This window comes from Strix aluco, chromosome 19 (assembly GCF_031877795.1).
Source record: "Strix aluco isolate bStrAlu1 chromosome 19, bStrAlu1.hap1, whole genome shotgun sequence".
Taxonomy (NCBI): Eukaryota; Metazoa; Chordata; class Aves; order Strigiformes; family Strigidae; genus Strix; species Strix aluco.
This window is the reverse complement of record NC_133949.1, coordinates 14580791-14601067: the sequence shown is the minus strand read 5'-3', so window position 1 is coordinate 14601067 and position 20277 is coordinate 14580791. Positions and strand designations below refer to the sequence as shown.

Sequence of the window (20277 nt, the reverse complement as noted above, 5' to 3'; positions counted from 1 at the left end):
GAACGAAGCCACCCGCGCTGGGTGTCCGTCCGGTGCGCGGTGCGGTGCGGGAGCGCGGTGCTGGGAGGGAGGCAGCCCCACGAGATGGCACTCTCTCACTCGCTTCCCCGCCGTGGCCCAAAACCCGAGCGCGCAACTCCGGCTATAAATTACAGAGCCAGACGGCTCTCATCACCGTGCCCGGCGCTTGAAGGAGATTCAGAAAGGTCTGCTGCAATTCCCTCTCGCTCAGGCAGGTCAGGATTGGGTCCTTCAAGTCTGTGCAAATGCTTTTAGCCCCACGGCTTTAAATTATGAAAGGTGACATGTGACCTCTGGTTTGTCTCATGAGACCAGACACAGGATTTATAAATATTTCAGAAAGCTGGTTCTTGCCCTAAACAAAGGGACTCTGTGGATTTTGTGAGGCCGGATCTGGGGATGGGGTGGGGAGTGGGAGTACAGCAGAGAGGTGGAAGGGCTGCTGCTGCTCAAGGTATCGTCCCCCAAACTCAACCAGACCCCAGGCTCAGAACTGCCACCTCTGTCACCAATTCTGACTATCTCCCCCTTACACCAGCACACATCTGCCTGCTCGCCAGCCTTGAGCTCACGACAGCATTAACGGGACCAGAGGTGCAACCTCTCTCACCCTGATTTTGAATAGCATTCACATTTTCATATGAGCTTTTACAGCACAAAGCATAAAAGATGTGGACAAGTGTCGGGAGAAGTAGCAAAACACAGGGAGGTTCAGAAACCCCCAGCTTGCTCCGTTGGCATGCTTTCCTGCGGCTTTAATTTCCCCATGAAATTCATAAAATGTTGCTTTCTCAGTCTCTGTTTTTAGATGGGTATTTGAGCAGAGCAGCCACTGTCATGCTGCATGTGAAGTGCCCTGTGCAGACACACACACAGGCGCACGGAGGGGACCATTCTTTGTGTACCTTAACATCCCATATTCCTAGGATGATTTCCCTCTTTCACAGCTTGCCTGTTTTATAACAGATTTGATGCAGGAGAAGACAAATTGTCTCACAAAGGAAGGACGACAAATCATCTTGCAGCTCTTAACAGGTTATTTTTTTTCCCTTTAAAAAGGAAATTTCCATAACAGAGGCGTCTGTCTTCTTACTAGGGATGTCAAACATCACATGTTGGAACACGATGATTTCAGCCCATTGGCACTAACCGGGGTCACGTACACCACTTCACTACTGCCAGCTTCAAAACATACAAAAACTCCTTGTTCAAATACCAACCCTTCTAACAACTACAGTTAAAAGCGATATGGGATACTTAACTGCACCTACATGAGTTGACTTCTAAGGCTAAGTCAAAGGTTAAGGGGATAAAATCCACCAAACAAAATGATACACAAAGGGCAGAATGATACCGAAGCCACGGTGCCTCAGGACCATCAGCCAAGACAAGCAGGTTTAGTTTCACAGGACAAGACGTGCTTTTTTCTTGGTTCCCAGCAGAGCCCAGGTCTCCCCTGTGCGAGCCAGCTCAGGGTGTGCAGTCGGGCACACACCACCTCCCCAGGAGAGCCCACACATCTCCCCCAAGAGACCAGAGTGGGTCCCTGCCATGGGGGGGGCTCTCCCAGAGCCCAGGTAGGCAGCCTGCTCTCCCACCCACAGCCTCATGCCAGAAACACCAGCTTCCCCTAAAATGTCAGAGCACTGCACGCTCCCAGAGATTGCCCTCCACGTTAGCGCTGCTCCCTTTGTTTCCCAAAACAAAGCCAATACATGGCAGGACAACCTTTCTTCCAGTCTGTGTCTATATAAACTTAGAATAATTCTCCTCACCCAAGGTTTGTGTCACGCAGCACAGAAGCCGCTGGTTCAGGAAGGCTTTGCTTCCTCTCAGGGACTTCTGTCGTCATGAATGTACTGGATTGACAATCAAACAGCCCAAATTCCTCCATTAATCTAGTCTCATGGTGTTTTAATACCCAAAGTACAAAGTGAGCTAAGTTAAAGGCTGGTATCTCACCAACCTTTTTTTTTTTTTTTTTTTTTTTTAATATTAAACTCTTATGTCATATAAGTCAATTAATCTTTTAATACCAGGATTTCCTACTATATACCCCCCTCTGCTTGCAGCAAGACACACTGTGACAAAGCAACTGCACTAAGTCCAAGAGTGAGAATGCTGATTGGGAAAATACACAACGTCCTGGCTGAATCCAAGGGCAATGCTCTAACCCAAACCTCACTGGCAGCTGGATAATCTGTGTCTTAATTCAGGTTCCCAGCAGGCACTGGTTTGCTCGTGCAAGAACAAGAGTGGGCTGGATGCTCTTCTACCAAGCATGACCTGAGGCCAACAGGACTGTGGAGTCATGGGCTTAATTTCTTGCACTTGGCCATGGGATTTCAGGCAGTGATTCCTGCCCTGAGCCCTGTTCTGCTGCCTCGTGAGTCTGCACTTCTAAAATCAAACACAAAGGTACCACAGGTGTGGAGAGACTGTATATTTATGTATGTACGTATATACACGCATCTATGCTAGAGCACGGTGTGCTGGAACTTGACCATATGCTAAAAAAAAAAAAACCAACCACCTCACGCAACCTCACGCTGTGGTGGAACTGCATGGTTTGACACAGTCCCATTACGGCCATCTTCTTCCCTCTAATTTGGCTCACAACGGATGCAAAGTCCTCCTCCGTAATGAAGATCCGTATCTCAAGGTAAAAATACCTAAAAGCTGATACATTCTCCCGCATCTTCACCCAGTTAGAAATGCCCATTTAGAATTTCAGCTTGCACTTGAGAACACGTCTCTTTTGTCCTGCCTGACTTTACTGCGGGAAAGCCTCCTTTTGCCTCCCATTTCTGCGCTGGGTGCCATCTTTAATGATGATGTATGGGTGTCCTTTTCCTCAGCGGTGCTGTGGGGAGGGGGTCAAACATGTGACATCGCCAGCGTGTGTATCAACAGCAAATTATAAACCGTGTCAATCCAAGTTAATGCAAAGCTGTAATCCTCTTTAACAAGAGATCAAATCAGTGCCATGAGTTATGTTCATTCTGTAATCTGATAAGAAATAGAGTGAGCCTCTAATAAAAGAGTAATGAGAGCCCTTAATGATGCTGTTAAAAGGTAGCGCCAGTTAAAATATTGCTGTTGTTCCAGCTGATTAGATCATTGTTGCATATTTGCACAATCTTGTTTTACCTGTCAGAATAACCTGAGACGTCTTGGGAGATAAAGGTGTTTGGATCAAACATCTGTGTCCTTAAAGAATGTCTCTCCTGCAAGTCACTGTCCTCCAGAGGTGAAATAATGATGTTCATCAAACTTAGCAGTAATTTGATATGATACCTTTGTTTTTTTTAAAGTGTCTGTGTTTAGTCTCTGTTCCACACACACACACACACATACAGTGCAGAGATCTGAAGATCTACATATCAAAGCTGACAGAGAGAACAAACCCCAAATCCACATGCAGCTCTTCCCAGGAACACAGACTTTACCTGACCTTGCCACGACTAGGCTGTCTATAGGATCCACTCCTGCAGCTACGGCACCGCTCACTTGTCTATGGGCCTGCAGGCCTTCAGTGGGAACCCCCGGCCTCAGTGTGCCCATGCAGAAAAACACCTACCTAGCACGGAGTTTGCTGCAAGTGCACAGATGTCTGATCTCCTAAAAACACGGGGCTGTTCAGAGCTAGGCCAGCTGAAGGCGGCTGCACGGCAGAGCTGGCTTTACAGCTCTTGCCCAAACCTGCTGTGTCCCCTCTGGCAGGTCACGGATTTCTGGGCCCAAATGCCTGTGGAGATACAGGCTATCGTTTCTCTGCGCCTCATTTCCCAAAGTGTAAACCAGAGAAGACTGGCATCCTCTCAACTCTGTTGCACATGGCGGCACTGCAGGATTATTATATTAAAGATTACACTACTTACTTTGGGATCAGCGAAGTACCCTAGGTCATGAAGATGGGACAAGCGTATTTCAAGGAAAGTCCAAGAACTGGCACCCACATGATGCCACCCTCAAACCCAGGAGAAATTACAACCAGAGAGATCAACCCCGTTCTAATTCTGAGTAATTCCTGCCCACGACAGCTATCCTCTCCTCTGGACAACCACCACAGCACACTCACATTCAAGCTTTTGCCTTCAGGTTCCTTGTCTTAGGGCAGGCCCATTTACATAGCAATGACCTTGGACCGATTAGAAAAACCTTGGCCCAAGAGTACAATAAATGTATTTAAGTCTATAAACATATACCCCAAGATAACCATAAAAATCACTTTCCAGTGTATGTTTTAAAATACTACCAAAGAGGGGTTAAAATAGAGGAGGGCTTGAGGCCACCAGTGGCCCACACATTACAGCATAATATATGTGAGCACAAGGTTAAACAGCCATGCCCATGCGTAGGGTGCATGAAAAACTGGCAAGTGGAAGATTAATTGCCTGCACGAATGCTATTATTCCAACCAGCAGCAAGAATAAGAAAGAAAGTGGCAGTGATGTTGACAAAGGCAGTTATACTTGTATGCTTCTTTTCTCAAATTCAGGCTGTAAAACAATTCTGGAGTGACTGTTCACCCCCTTCTCCATGCAGCGTGCAGGCTGTTTCTCCTCACACGCGTTTGCTCTTTGTTTCCCCAGGCAGCGGCGGTGGCAAGCGATAAACTTGACGTGCCAGATCCCCAGAAGTCCTGGGCATCCCCCAGCCAGGACACCACCACACCCGGCCCTTCAGGTGAGTGCTGGCAGTTCCTTGCACTATTTTAAGGTCTCTCTGCACAGCCAGAGTAGTGTAAAATGGCTTAAATGTACAGCACAATCAGGCCCCAGATGTATTCCTAGGCTGCATTAGCTATTTAAATATACATTTAAGAATAAATACAAAAAGAAAACAGCGAGGTATTACAGTGCTACACAGACCCATGCCTTCAAAAGCACTTACAGCAAGCAAAGCAAGAAAACAGTCACAGACAACTCCCCTCTGCTTTTGCCCCAGTGACAAAGGGGAGTTCATCATGGGGAGTGAAGACTTGGCACAGCCAAGGAAGACCCAGAACTACACCACTTGCACCCCCCAGGCTCTACGCCACCCCCCCAAGATTCTGCCCCTCCCCATCTGCATGTACATATTTATTTACTGGCATTCTCCAGGTAGCTACCTGCCACTGTAGCCACTGGTAGAACTTAAGGGGAATGTTCTGCCAGCTCTGCTCCTACAACCCTTTTTTATATACAGCTCACTGACACTTTAAAATTTCTCACTCTACAACGCAGAGCGCCCCGTTGTTCAGATGTGTATTTATTTTGGGGTCATGCCTTTTAAGTGCCTGACCAGAAAAAAAAATGGCTCAGAGCATGATCACATCACTGTGAAGTGTATACTTGCATTTTCAATCTAGTAATTCACACTTGCAAACAATAAAATTACCTTCTTCTGTCACAAAGGAAAGCTGTTATCATTACTGCTTCCCTCTCATGCGTACAGCCCTGGTCCTTTCTATTTAATTCACCTGCAGTTTAAAGCAGATGTTGCATTCTTCCTGCCTTGTCCGGTACGGCTGTGTGCTGCTAGAGAGGTATTATGGCCCATGGCAAGTGCGGGGACATTTTAAACAGGGATGTGAAGGGACCTCTAGAGAGTGGCTATGATTTTCAAAAAAATGACTGATAGCAGCAGATATCTTCATTTTGGGAGACCTGAACCAAAGCACCTGTAGAGACCTAATTTTCAGACACTGGCCACTCCAGTATTTTGAATATGTTTTATGTCTGGATGCAAACATAAATGGTGTAAACTAGGGAGGAAAGGAAGCAAGCTAAGCTGAATGAGGCCCAGGTTTTCAGTGTGCAAAGCAAAAATGCCCACCCAAATGTGGAAGGGCTGCTGCAAAACGGAGACAAGAATCTGTTCTTAGAGCCCACATTGAAGAGGACAAGATATAACAAACTTAAATTACAGCAGAGGGAAATTTAAGCTCAACATTAGGACTAAACAATGCCAAAGCACATTGTGTGGGGAGGAAACTGCAGAGAAACTGCTTAAGGAAGACTGTAATGCCTCCAGCAGGCAGAGGTAAGGCATACTCTGTGTTACAGGTAACCAGCGGGCATTTTGGCTAACAGTGAGGAAAGCTTAGGCTTCTATTTGTGTATCTGTCTCTTGTCTGAAACAAAAGCCTTCCTATGCATGTTAAAAAGTGAAATAATACTACTAGTATTAGTAAACCACTGTTTTATACAGGCACTTCTCAACAGCAGACCTCTGCTGCACAGAAGGGGAATCAGTCTCAGAAACACAGAGCGATCCGTTCAAGGTCATCCACAAAGCCACCAGCAGAACTAGGACCAGAACCTGCCCAGGCGTTGTCCCATCCATGTCCAGGATTTGCCTGAAAGCCTGATCTCGGCAGAACAGGACACAGCTGCCCGCAGGGTATGACCCTGGGGCACACTCGCTGGTGTGCGGACACATCAACTGACAGTCTCACTCTAGATGGCTAAACCATCATCAGGAGATGAGTGACTAAAATGCCATTAACAGGAAGTATGGCGGGCCTCCAAAGTGACTAATAAACTTAATGTAAGAAATAAGTTCCCGCAGTCAGACAATAAGCAGCAGCAGCTGCTGCCACACTGCTGCCACCAAAGAATCAGTAAAACATGCAAGCGATGTAATAACCCGCTCAATGTGGAGAAAACCCCCAGGAGACATTTTCAGGAAACCAAATGTCAAACACTCTGTCCCTACCACAATGATAACTATGTCGACACAGCGTAACGTAGATGGCATCCTATTAGCTGGAACGGCTTCTGAGGGTCAGCCAGACCCTGTGCAGCTTGTGGTGGATTCAAGGTGCCTCCCGAGAAGCGAGGGGAATAAGGGTTATGAAGATGGCAGCCAGATGAAGTGTAGCTGAGGCCCAGGAAGGCTGTTGTGCAGAACGACTCCACTGTCCCAGCTGTTCCGATGCGCTTCACGTTTGCATTGACTTGCTGGAGGATTTTGGCTTATGGAATGTATTTTCTACGCAACTTCTGAAACACAAGTGAGTGCGGTGGACTGCGAAGGAGGAGGCAATGTCACCTCTGGGGACAGCAAATACAGTGTAACTCTGAAATTATTAGGATCAGTCTCACTATTTTTTTTTTTCACCTTCCTCCCCCTCACACACACCCCGTGCAAGCTAAGCTTCCCTTCATTCTGGGGACAGAGCAGGGCTCTGCATGCCTGCCTAACCTTTAGGACAGTGCAATAGGTGGTACACGCAAAAAATGACAGACACCCTAACCTCATTTGGAATTCTCAAAGCATAAGTAGTAACCAGTCAACTGGACATAACACTAAGATAGAGAAATATTAGAATCATGCACATTATTAATGAATATGGTAAGAACTGGTTCTTCCTGTACACACATATGCCACCTGCTAATTACCCTCAGACAAAAAAATGTGGGAACAAGCAGCACATCCCAGAACCATTTCTACAGGATGGTACAACTCCACTAGGAATGCATGTCTGTCTCACCCCGTGTTTGATTTGGGGCTATCCAAAACAGCAAAGACACCAATTCCATACAGGTGAGGAGGGACTTGCCAGCTGGGACGCACAGAGAGCTGCTAGCTCAGGCCCTGCATATCAGAAACAAAAACACACTTGATTTCTTTGCTAAATAGATTACAGTGCGTATGTCTAATGTCACAGTGCCCAAGACACTTCTGTCCCTCTCTTCCTATGATCCGGGTAGTGGGGTGGAAGAACTGACCACCTTATACAGCTGGGGGCATAGCTTTCACCCTACACATGCAACACATTTATTTTTGTGGTGAGAGGATCTATGCAATATTCAGAAATCAGAGCAGTTTTCTCACTTGAAAAAAAGAAAAAAGAAAGAGTAAAGAAACTATGAGAAAGATGCATGATGAAACAGCACAGGTCCTATTATGGATACAAAACATCTTAGTGCCAGCTTACCAGAGAGCCCTCATCCAGAAGTCTGTGCAATACCCCAAAAGGCAACAGTCTAAAGAACAGCAGGTGTTTGGTTTCCATTTCGCAAACAGACAAATGACATCTCTCTCTCACAAAGCACAAACATGTTCCACAACCCAGGGGAAAGATGTTTCTCAAGCCTTCTACATCCATTCACTGGAAAAATTATTCCACCTCCTTCCCACAAAAGGCTCAGCATTTCAAGATTTAGTTTAAAAATGTAATACTGAGAAATATGCATGTATATATAGAAAAACTAGCTAGTAACTATGCACAAAACTTCATTGATATTTTCTTTACTAATTAGCACATTAAAACATTATAGTCTTCCAATAAAATTCTTCACTCTTTAAATAGGCATAAACACAAGCAACATTTAGGTCTTGAGTGAATCTCGACTGAACTATTCCAGTTATTAACTGATCTAAGAAAATGCACACTAAACAGAATTTAGAACAGTCACCATTTCTGTTAAAAGACAAGTTCTTTGTAAGTTGCGATTATACCTGAAGACACCAGATAACTTAGTTGTCCATTTCCAAAATAATTCCACAAAACTCAATTTCAAAATCAAAATGTTTTAAAGCAGGGATCAAAACGTAGGTACTGAGATTTATGAAAATTTCTTGTTTGGTGTCACAGTAATTATAGAGCAAAAGCTCAGCCAGACTGCCTGGACAGATGTGACCAAGACACCCAGGCTATGATGCCAGTGACAAATGGTTAACTGATAAGAAGAAATGGAGGAGGCGACAGACTGAAGAACAGGTCAATATCATGCTGTCATGAAGCCATTTGAGAAACATAATTAATCTATTACTCACCTGGCATCATCATTCATTGTACAGTGGTCAATAGGTGCCATGAAGCTCACCAGCTTGCTATGGACATGATACCTGAATAGTGCAGGAAATAAGCAGGCAGCACATTAGTAACTATTAATGAAACGTTGCTGCTTGAATAGACACATACCAGCCCCTGAAATGCAAAGCACTGGCTTTCCTGGTGGCTGATACCTAATGAGTCACCAGTTGTAGCTGGCGATTCCCCCTCCCCTCCCTCCTCCTCCTTTCTTATAACATGGACACAAGAATAATCAGATGATACAATGAACTGAATAACAAGCAAATCCTGTTCTATCACAGCTAGAGAGAGGATATACAGCATCCATTGTGTGCCAGTACCTAATCAGACGTCCAGACAGACAACCCTGAAAAGTCAGACAGAAATACAAGAACTCGTTTTCAGCCTTCCATTCAGCTGGCATCTTCATCACCTTCTGGAATTTGTGCCCAAAGAGCCCACTGCAGGCAGCAGAAGCGTCAGAGCATCAGACCTCAAGCATCCACCTGCTATCACTTTTTCCTTGCTCTGTGGTATCTCGGGCCCTAAAGGATATCAAAATCCCACTCTGCTAGCCATACCCTTGTTGGAAAGTCTTGCCCTGAATAACTTACAGATGGAGCATGTAAAAACAAGCAAAGAAGGAGACAGGGAAAAGACCCGTGCAAAGAAGAGATGGGGCACATCGAAGGTGATACAGTGCTGCATCTGTCTCAGCTTCTGATCCACCAAAATATTTCTGCAAGCTGTCCTGCACCTCCAGGTATAGGATGCCTTTCCCACTTTCCACGCTGGGGTAGGAACTTGCAGTAGATTTCATGATTTATAGTCAAGAACCTGATATAAAATTTCACAGAGTACAGAAAAACTCTGAATGAAAAGGTGGTTTTAAACCTTAGTGTCTAAGGGCAGGGGATTCCAAACCAATGGCTTTTGGTGTACACTACCATGCTGCCTACCCAAGTCTGAAATGTTTTATCCAAGCTCCTGCTATTTTTAGAGCTTGACAAATAGCAGGCAAAAGGATTCACAAGCATTTGCCCAGAATCACCTTTCCACTCTGTCACCTCTGCACTCCCTTTTGTTTGCTTACGCAGGAACATTCCCTCGAGGGGATTTGTAGCTCACAAGACTATTTCAGAATGGCTCTTCAGGCACAGAACATGCTCACCCTTACACAAGGGCTTCTCTGCACAATCAAGTCTTTGTCACTCGGAATGGAAGCAGCAGCCCTGGTCTAACGCTGACAGACGTAGCCATGCAGGGCCAGTACTGCAACAAACAACGGGTCAACAGGCTGGACTATGGAACAGTTCACTTGTGAGACAACTGATGGATTCGTACAGACCAAAGCTTCTACAGGGACAGCCTGGTGTAGTGCAAGGGGACCTAGCAATTCTGACAAATTCTCTGACACAAGTTGTTTGTCCAGAACTAAGTACTGTCACGTTTTTTAAATCAGGACTTAAAAAAAATCTCAGTCTAGCAGAATACTTCATTTCATTCACAGAAAGGCATTCCATGCAGTACAGGACCAGAAATCATTGACATGAAAAACAGGGGTGCACACATCACTCCTCCGTATCTACCTCAAGAAAAGGTATGTCCTAGCGAGGGTAGCAGAGTTCTAGGCACCAGGTTTCTCAGGCTTGACCATGGAGTTTTAGGATGAGCTCACTCCTCCTCTTAGTGCCCCAATGTCCCTGTCTATGAAGGGAACACGTCAAGCATAAGATCAACTGCTTTTGAAAGCACTTGAGGATCCTCAGACCCTACAATAAACTAGCACATTTCATGCAAACATGCTCTAACATTGAAGGTTTGCTAAAGGATTGCTAAAAAGGAAGAATTATGGAGACAGATGAAACTTAGTAGGTGATACTTCGCTTTCCAGGATCTCAAAACAAATCTATACACCACTGCCTCAATTTTAGAGAAGGAAAAGAAAGAACAGAGGATAAGTGATCTGCTTGGGGTGACACTGAGTCTCTCAGTGAAAGAACCAACTATTTAAAAACGCCCATTTAGGCTCTATTGGACTGTTCTGAAAAGATGCTGGAGCTTAACTGCATGTTAATCCTAAACACACACAATGACACTTTTTTCCTTTATTGATATTTTCCCTGAAGGGTCAGTACAACTTTTATTTAAAGAAGAAAAAAAGAGGCACCTAAGATCTAAGAGGCAATTGACTTGGCGAGATAGCTGATCTCTCAGGAATGCTGAAGCGCACAGATTGCACACAATGAGAGACTTCCCCATTATTCCTGGAGGTTTACGAGTCTGACTCAGTTGTGTGATGTTGTCAGTAGTTTTGACTGAATCATGAATATATCCAATTATGTGTGATGCTGACAGAAAAGAATATTGATAGTCAATAATTATAGGCTTTTCAGGCCAACAAAGTAGCTCTTCCCTCTTTTAATAAATTATCTTATGACATCTATCTTAAAAATTGCTATGCCAGGCCTGACCCAGACTGACTCCACTGACTTTCTATCAGATGCCATCTAAACTCACGATTTATAGTTTACTCACAAAAGGATGGTTAATGTTGCGGATTTTTCAGGAAGCAGTGCAGCTTTTCAGCATGCCTCCCTGCCACAAACACCTCCTCCACTACAAATCATGCAGTCATGCTAAACTCAGGGAGACTAATATATCTGCTCTGCAAAGGGGAAAAAAACCCCTACGCTCTCCAGACTGCTTCCCTTTCCACCCTACCACGTGGAATATTCTTCCACTGGAAACACAACAGAAGAGATCATCCCAAACTAGTGATCCAGGAGTCAGGATGTGAAATGCTTTGAAGCTAAAGAAAGCTGCGATGGGACTTAGAAAAATAAAGAGAGATTAGGCACCAAACTCCAATTGGCAGTCGGTGGGAAATAGACATCTGCCTCACTGAGGCACTTCTGCACATCTTCCCCTCGAGCTGCTATCCACGTTTTAGTCAGCTAAATATATATTGCACAACAGGTGTTTTTTGGCTTTCACTGGGAATTACGGCCCCAAATCACTTAGGGACATTTGAACACCTCTCTCCAGTATTTTCTGAGACCAGTGAACACTCTTGCCAAGACTGACCTGGGCAGTGCTCACAGGCTGCACCCCACCAAGCCCTAAAGTAGGCTCAAAGAACATTAAGATTCCCCAGTGGATGTCCCAGAGCAAGACATCTTGCCCTAAAAGGCATGAATAAGCCTACCAATGCACCCCAGAGCCAACCCCACGCAGTCCAGACTTTATTTGGCAAAATCAGAACTTCTTGCAGAAGCTGTCACCCACCGGATTCTCCTTCCTTTACTGGCTTTTCTGTCCACTTTCTTCTTTATTTTGCTTCGTAACTTCTGGATGGCCAGCCATTGCCTGAGGAATGGAAAACAACAGGTACACAACTTTTGGAGCCACTGAAAAAATGAGCATTAGGTACACTGGGGTCTAAGGCCCTTCCCAGCCCTTCCACCTACTGCATTTACACAAGTGAGGGAGATCAGAACCTCAGGAAAACAAGTATGAAACCTCAAATGCCCGTGGTACTGCCTCACTCCACAGACATGACATTTAAACCGTAAGCAGTTCTCCTGACTCCAGCCACAATGGGACACACGGACCAGACCTGCTGACCCCGATGAGACAGTCGCTGTTCACTGAGAACATTCTACCTGTGGGGAACCCATGGAGGCCACAAGCCTGGCTCCATTTTTCATTCCTTCTTGATTACTGAGTATTTTTAAGAATCTGCAGAATTAAAAATAAGACCTTTACAAAATATAAATGCTAAAACCTGAAAAAAAAAGTCTTTATGGATACTGCTTTTTTCAGCCTTGATTACTAGAATGACTTCTGTTTTGCATATAGAAAGCCCATAACAGAACAGATGGTCTGCCACATCCTAAACTGATTCTTTCAGTGAGATAGGTTATGCTAACTTCATGGACAGAATTACCATGATGCAGTAGATGCTTTGAATTCCTTTCCTCCCTCAGTTTTGCAAAGTATACTGAAAATTATAAGCAAGTATTTCTCCCCACCATCTCTGACTTAAACCTGGCAAATCTAGCAGAAGTCCTATATAACGCTCCAACTATTAACTACAAAAAACTACAAAAGAAAGAAAAGCAATAAACACTTTCAGAAAGTGCTGTCTGATCCCAACTGTATTTAGAAGGGAGAGCTCGACTCCTCAAACAGAACTTCATCAAGTCAAAGAAGTTTTCAGCTGGGAAAACTTCTACTAGTTATAAATATTTTTTTACAAAAATGAGCGTCATCTTACCTGATTTATACAATGAAAATTCGACATCAGGGGAAAAAATCTAGCAAAATCCAATTACAGCAATCTTAATATAATCTTAATTACTGTAATCTATTTTATTGTAAAGTCAGATAAATGTACAATGTAATCACCACTTAAATGTAATTTTGTCTATATCATGTTAAATTATAGTGAATAGCTTTCCATAATATTCTAGATATACACAAAATAAATTTGACACATTGCACTAAAATTTTGGTAATATTTTACATGGACAAAAGTTATTTCACCATCACAAAATTTCCTAACACATTTTCTCCCCCTCCCCATACACATACCCCACTTTTTCAGTGGAGAGCCCAACTCCAGCATTTTCAGTCATCCTCTGTTTTTACACTTTTCTAAATTATAGCCCATGGCCATTTAAATGTACACTGTTCATTAAGTGGTATTTGGAAGATTCTTTATTTTCTAACTATAGAAATAAGCAGAGAAATAAGAGCTTCCCTGCATGGAATTATATTTTACTTCTGCATGCAGAAAACATTCCCTGATACTGTTTTAATTATATAGTATCTTTTCTTACAGCAGGGAGAGAGCATACACAGGAATTGCTTTAACTGATCTCACGACAGCTCTAAAACAATGACAAATCAGAGCTCATAATGAGAAAAGGCCAAATTTCAGCAGCGGGCAGTCACTTTGTCTAGTTCCCCCTCACTAGGTCACTCAAGACACCCCTCTATGGATTCCCCTTGTGCTGCCTGAACCACTGAGAGACAGAAATATCCCAAGTCTGGAACAAGCCTTTTAAACCTGGGAAGTATCTTTAGGGCATCGCAGACAAACCAGGGCACAGCTCCACGGCTGGCAAACTCAGAGCCAGGCAGTGTGATCCATAACTAAGGAGTATGTTACAGAGGATGACTTTCCTGACTGATGTCATACTGTTTTAATAACTTGTTATGCAATTTCTTACACCCAAATGCTTTCTCCGGAGTCATTCAAAATTTTGCCCTCTACAATGAGCTGGACTGGAAGCCCACAAGTAGTTTTGCACTTCTGGACTGGGATGCAGTGCTGGGGTGAAGCTAGCCATGTTACAGATAACTTCTGACTTACCTTCCCATTGCCACCTGGTCATTGGGGTCCAGTGAAGTGGTTTTACGTTCTATAAGTTCTCGAAGGAGCTAGAAGAAAGACAACAACAATCCCACTTACAAGCACAGTAAAGACATGTTCATGCAAACAGGCTCACAGGTTTCTCAGAAGACTTAAGAAATTAGCTGCCAAGCTCCCAAGGGAACCTGCATGCCTCATTTCTTGAAGCTCCCTAGAAAACCCCAAGCCAAGCACCAAGGGTTTTAACATTTTCTCTGCACAAAAGAGTTTTCCAAGGGAAAAAACTGATGGCTATGCTAAAAGTTTTAAGTAACTGTAGGTCATCCTCCTCTTCCAAAAAGGTCCCTGTAAAATATGTGATGAGCGTAACACTGATGGCCACCAAAAAGAGTTTCTGCATATAATTTCAGATGGATCTAGTAGTATAGTCTTCCCTTCAATGCATCATGGTTTATTTAGGTGACATGTAGCATCATGCCATTCATTTGAAGAGAATCTAAATATGCAGAGCCAGAGGGGCACAGTTTAGCAGCACCCTGGTCCAAGCACAAGAAGCCTCGCATGGGCAAAGCAAACTAATGATCTTAAGTCTAAGCAACAGCAAAGGACTGGAATCCCTGGGGGCTCTGCAAAGCCCCCTCTGGGATTGTCGGATGGGCCAATCGTTCAGAAACTGCGGGTCCCAGGAGCCCAGAGCTCTGTACAACCCCAGAGAGGGTAAAGAGGTGACAAGCCTGGGGGAATGTGAGCAGCTGAGCCTGACACGAGATGGTCATTTCTCAGCCAGAGGGGCAGAATGAAGAACTCAGCTTCTATTTCAGAGACTGGTACCATTCCTCGGGATTTTGGAAGGATAAAAAAGGCCTGAACACTCCCAGGCTGTTGTGTACACAACTCCCATGGGCAAGAGACACAACATGGACAGATCTGAAGTAAGACCTCTGCCCCACAGGTCTCGCCCCACACTTCCGAGTGGGGAGGGCAGCGGGGAACTGAAACACTTCACCAAACAGAAGTCAAGCATTGCTGGGCAGTAATGCTCGCTCTGAGGAACAGCACAGCAAAATAATGTTTATAGCAAGAGCAGGAATGCTCAAGCAGGCTGCTCTATTTCTTTTCATGTCCTGAGGGTTGGGTTTTGTCCTTTTTGCTTCCTGCAGCCAAAGAATATTGTGAATGGCCTTTTTGGATACTTGACCAATGCTATATGTTTATCACCACTCACTGTAAATTGTACGTGCTGTGCCTTGGGTATTAGCCAACACATTAACACAAAGAACAGAAATAAACCCTCCAAAATTGAGGGGAACAGACCGCTTTCTAGATGCCAACATTTCCCTGACTAATCAAGTTACTGCCACAGCTCAGAAAGCACCCAAAAGAGACCCACCTGGAAACCAGAGAGTCCAGGCAATTCCACAAAGGTGCCAGAGAGGGAAGGATGAAAGATGCTTTTCCTCCACCCTGTAGTTTTGTAGGAGAGCTGGACTGCAATGGTCAATCGAGGTACAGTAACAGTCACAGAAAGCAGGGCCTGGGGAGCAGCCATGGTCCTGCCTGTAGTTTTCCCCCTGGCCCGAGACAGCATGCCCAGACAAGGCAAGAGGACAAGAAAGAAGCTCCACATCTCCCCGCAGCCAGGAAATACCAGCTCAAGTGAGACGACAGCGTTTCTGAGCTCAGCTTAGCTCTTGACTACCCCTGTGCCTGGAGCAGCGTGCCCTCAGATGGCTGCGCAGGCACCGGCGCTGCCCCACTGAGCGCAGCTCACCCCAAAAGCTGTCCCGGGCACAGTGCTACCTGAGGAACTCGCTGACCCTCACGGTTTCTGATCACTTAAGCACACTACTGGAGTGAGGGAGGGAAAAGGCATGCACCCCACAATAGAAAAATGCCATAAAGGTAGATGGGTGTTATTTTATGACCCTTTTTTATTTTCAAATAAGAGACACTCAAGCAACGGAGATAACGTTTATACCTGTCCACATCTCTCCTCTCCTTTAAGGCATACATCATATTACAATAAAAAGAGCAATTCAAGCTTAATTAAAAACCTGCCATGACGGTTTTTTTCTATTTTCTTATTTTTGGAGATTATTACTGCAGCAATTACATTTAAAAATTCCAGGAGGAGAGGCCACTGGTTTATTATCACTAGAAAACAGCAAGCTACTTCTCTGCCCTGTTTATCTGATTGATTCCCAACATCTTTCTGGCACACAATCTATCAGTTTATCTCTCCCACTTCATCACAGTCACTTCTGGCAGCTAAATACAAGATCCAAATCCAGTGTTACACAGACATACGACACAGTAAACCTATGTAACACCGCCACTCTGTAAACAGCTGCCCTTAAGGCTAAGCAGAAATGGGATCTTGGTTTCTAGTCAATATTCTGTCAAAAGCAAGGTGGGAGGGAGGGTTTTAACAGCAGCGAGAAATGGTGCAGCAAGGTTTTAGTGGTTTCTTCCTATACCAGCAATAAGGTGTGTTTACTGTCTCTTCTCATCTTGCTTCCTTGGCACGATGCACAGAAAAAACTGCTGAGTAGTAATGGCAGTGGCTAAGGCACCAGAAGGCAGTAATGTACAGACATCCTACGCTCTCAGAGAACTAAGCTGCAAGACATTTTCAGCAGGACTTGTTCTTCCTGGTGGACCACCAAATCCCCAGACCAGCAGACTAAAGAGTGCCGCCGAGGTCTCACAAGTAGGTCCATGCTGGCTAGAACAAGATTTTTGGGGCAGGTTGCTAACGCTGTACCTGGGAAGTGGGCGGGATATTGTTGGTCAGGATCACTCTCCTCTTGGCAAGGCAGCGCTTCCCGTGACGGCTGTGAAGGGCAAGGAGTTGAACTGTGTGCATTTAGCAGGGTGACAGCAGGGATCCCATTATTTGCTGGGGGGCATATCCTCTCCTCTGTGTACTGAATTAGCAGGGAAAAGCCTTGAGCAGCAGTAGGAGACTAAACCCTGCACACAGTCATCTCCTCAGCACTAACTAGGCCACCAGCCGATCAGCCATTAGTTGAGGCAGAGGCGGTTTTGTTGACCTTGGGGCTGACAGTGAAATGTTCTTTCAATGCAGCGTCAACTGCAGGACTGGGGACACTCCCGGGGAGAAGAGAGGGGGACAAAGACAAGGGGGAAGTAAAAAAAGAGCAGGGAGGAGAGGGAAATTAGGAAATAGAAATAAAAGCTGCGAAGCATCTTATTACATCTAAATAGTGTACGTCTTAAAGCTAAAGTTATAAATCATGCTAACAATGGTTACTAAAATGAAAGTGGATGTAGCCAGAGGCTACCACTGAAAAAGTCAGTCTAGACCTGCCTCGCTGCCTTTGGTCTTTAAGGATTTGATTAGTTTTTCCGCTTTCTAGTTCAGAGTCTTGCATTCAGCCCATGCTCCAGAGCCAGCTAGGGCTCAGGATACAGAATGAATGATAAATTCATTTACTGAATAAAGCAACACTGTTTTCACAGCACAAGACTTAAAACACTTCCGAAGCTGTAATATTTCATTAAGCTTGGTGATTCTAGTTAAAATTTATTAGTCAAAACAGAAAACTCTCATCAGACCCCATATATTCCATTAGGAGTGATATATGGTGTCTCCCAATGTCTAATTATTAACTAGGAAGTGTAAGTAAATCACTATCAGCATTAAGCCCTGATGTGTGAAGACAGAGTTTGAGTTAGGCAATTCCAGCATCAAAAGGCTTTGATTTGAAACATATCCTTTTTTGCTTTCCCTCCTTCACCTCTTCACATTTTCCCTGAACTTCAAAAACCTAAGCTCAGGCTCCCACGTAAACAAACACAACTGCCTACCCGCAGTGACCGGCAACCTTGTGCAAGCACTCTGCGGCTCAACTACCGACTCCAGGCTGCTCCTGCCAGAAGCTGGAACCAGGAGGACAAACTATGTGCAAAGTGGACAACAGGCAACAGTAAACAGAAGAAAGTTGCTAACATCAGGTTTATTTGCCTTTGGAACAAAGCGGCAATGCTTGCCACAAGTGCTCCTGTGCCCGTGTTTCCGAACGAAGCTTTGCTATTAAAACCAACCCAGTCAGACTCTAGTCAAAACCAGGGGCTACCCACCACACCAGCAAAGAAAAGCACCCGAAGTCGTGTGGTTGGCCAAGGCCCACAAGCCGTGTTCGTGGAGGGCCGGGAGCAGAAGGGAACTGACTCTGCCTCCTGCATCCTCAGCAGGAGAGAGCTTCACATCTGCAGGCACTAGCAAAGAGCACGGCAGCGTTGCCGTAGAACGTGTCCGAAGGCAAGAGCTTCCAAAGCGGTTAGGAGTCACCTACCTTTGCTGACACCAAAGCCATTGTTAAAATTTACACTGGAGTCAGTGATGTGTGCTTTCTAAAGAATTCACCTTAAAAGGACTCCCTCTCTACACTAGTTAAAGAGACGCACACAAAGTACATTGTACAAAATTAGAGGGATTTAGAAATGCCATCAGGGTGTTATTCAGGGGTAACAGGGATTCATTCCTCATGTTAGAGGTCAATTTTCATTTCAGAGGTTAGGTCTCATTTTCATGCACTATCTATCAGCATTTCTAATACTACAGTTGCTGACCTTTCTGATTTGCAGACCCCCAAGAATTTCCAGTTCAGACAAAGAGCTAAGCATAGCTGAAACAAGCCTTGCGACAAAAGGCTCACTTTTCTTAGACCTCACAGATCAATTCAAATTAATACCTCGTTGATCTATAGTAACAGGAAACAGTTGAGTTTACAAACCTTAGAAATATTGGCACAAGAGACACACTTTTTCTCCAATGTTATTAAAATATTCAGACATGCCAGTAAAGGCACGGGTCATTTCTGTTACAGTGCATCAAAGCCATCTACGCTGTCTTGCAAGCGACACTGCTGCCTTTGAATTCAGGAGTCGGGTACGTGAAGAGGTGAGACGCAGTCTCAGCCCAGCCACTGTGCTGGCTGCTGTACGGGGAAGGCAAACCAGCCCTAGTCAGCTCCCCGCGCCGATAATATCAAACAAGGGGCCAATAATGTTCATTTTACAACTGTGCAGAACAATGGAAAAGCAGAACCTCGCACTGCTTCTGCCATCTTAGTCATTTGCTGAAAGCAACAGAAAGATTTGACTATCCGTGGATTCTGAAACAATGCGAAAAAAAGTGAGAAACCCAGACTTCAGGCATGACCTTTCCTAGAACACTCCATCACTCCTTGGCTAAAAAAATACTCAGTTTACTAGTGAGGAACTCTGAAATAATTGCAAATTGTGTATGTGGACTTCTCTAGCCACCTGTGCATTTCTCACTAGAGAGAGTAAACAATTACCATGGTGTGAAGGTCTACTAATGGCACTCTGCTACCTTTTAACACAGAATCCTTTCAAAAGCTCAGACAAACTACCTTCATCCTGCCTCACAGAGCCGCAACATGACACATCACATTGAAAAAATGTTATCTTTTAACAGTTTAAAAAGCAGTTATTTTTTAACAAAATCACTGTAGGAAACAGAGAGAAGCTAAGTACAACTTGTCAAGCCCAAGTAAAGAAGTAAGACTACAAACACCAAATGCTTTTCCTCTGTCTTGGTGAAAATACAAAGTCACTCTGGAACAGAAAGTTGACAAAGCTGCACTCTATCAATGTAATTTCAATACTTTCTAATTTAACTTTTTTCTCTTTCAGTCTTTAGAGAGACATGGTAAATCACATGAATTTTTCCTTCTTTTTCATATTTATACACCATACAATTATTTAAAACAGCATAAATTATGACAAGGTTGCTTCTAGTCCAGGACTCAGCACTCGTTTTACACTGCATTCAGCCCAGACATAGAAACAACCTGTTTCTTGTCCTCTTTCAAGCTCCCACACAGTAGTAGCGTAACGCCATTAGGATTTCTAGGAACACCAGAGAAAATTCAGACTGCAGCTCAAACATTTTTAAATGCCCTTGAAACTTTTTTAAAAATTTAATTTTCTGCAATCTGTTTAGAATGTAAAAACCTAAACTGCAAGACGAAATTGCTGGACAGTCTCTTTTTAAAAAACATTTTATTAAAATTCAGTTTTGTATAAAATAGGCATT

At 44.3% G+C, this 20277-nt stretch overlaps 1 protein-coding gene across 8 annotated transcripts in view; it reads right to left on the bottom strand.

Moving 5' to 3' along the window:
- Positions 1-20277, bottom strand: part of AATF (apoptosis antagonizing transcription factor) — a 59936-nt gene that overhangs the window by 11616 nt on the left and 28043 nt on the right. For 7 of the 8 annotated variants that reach the window (XR_012625774.1, XR_012625771.1, XR_012625770.1 and 4 more), the window contains exons 9-11: positions 14190-14257; positions 12098-12178; positions 8791-8862 (exon numbers count right to left, since the gene is read on the bottom strand). Coding sequence is in view for 2 of the 8 variants with exons in the window: in XM_074845430.1 (XP_074701531.1) it covers positions 8791-8862; positions 12098-12178; positions 14190-14257 (221 nt within the window). In the remaining 6 variants the exon portion in view is untranslated. Of the gene's footprint in view, positions 1-8790; positions 8863-10426; positions 10517-12097; positions 12179-14189; positions 14258-20277 lie in introns of those variants that run through there. The other variant, XM_074845431.1, reaches the window with a different exon arrangement.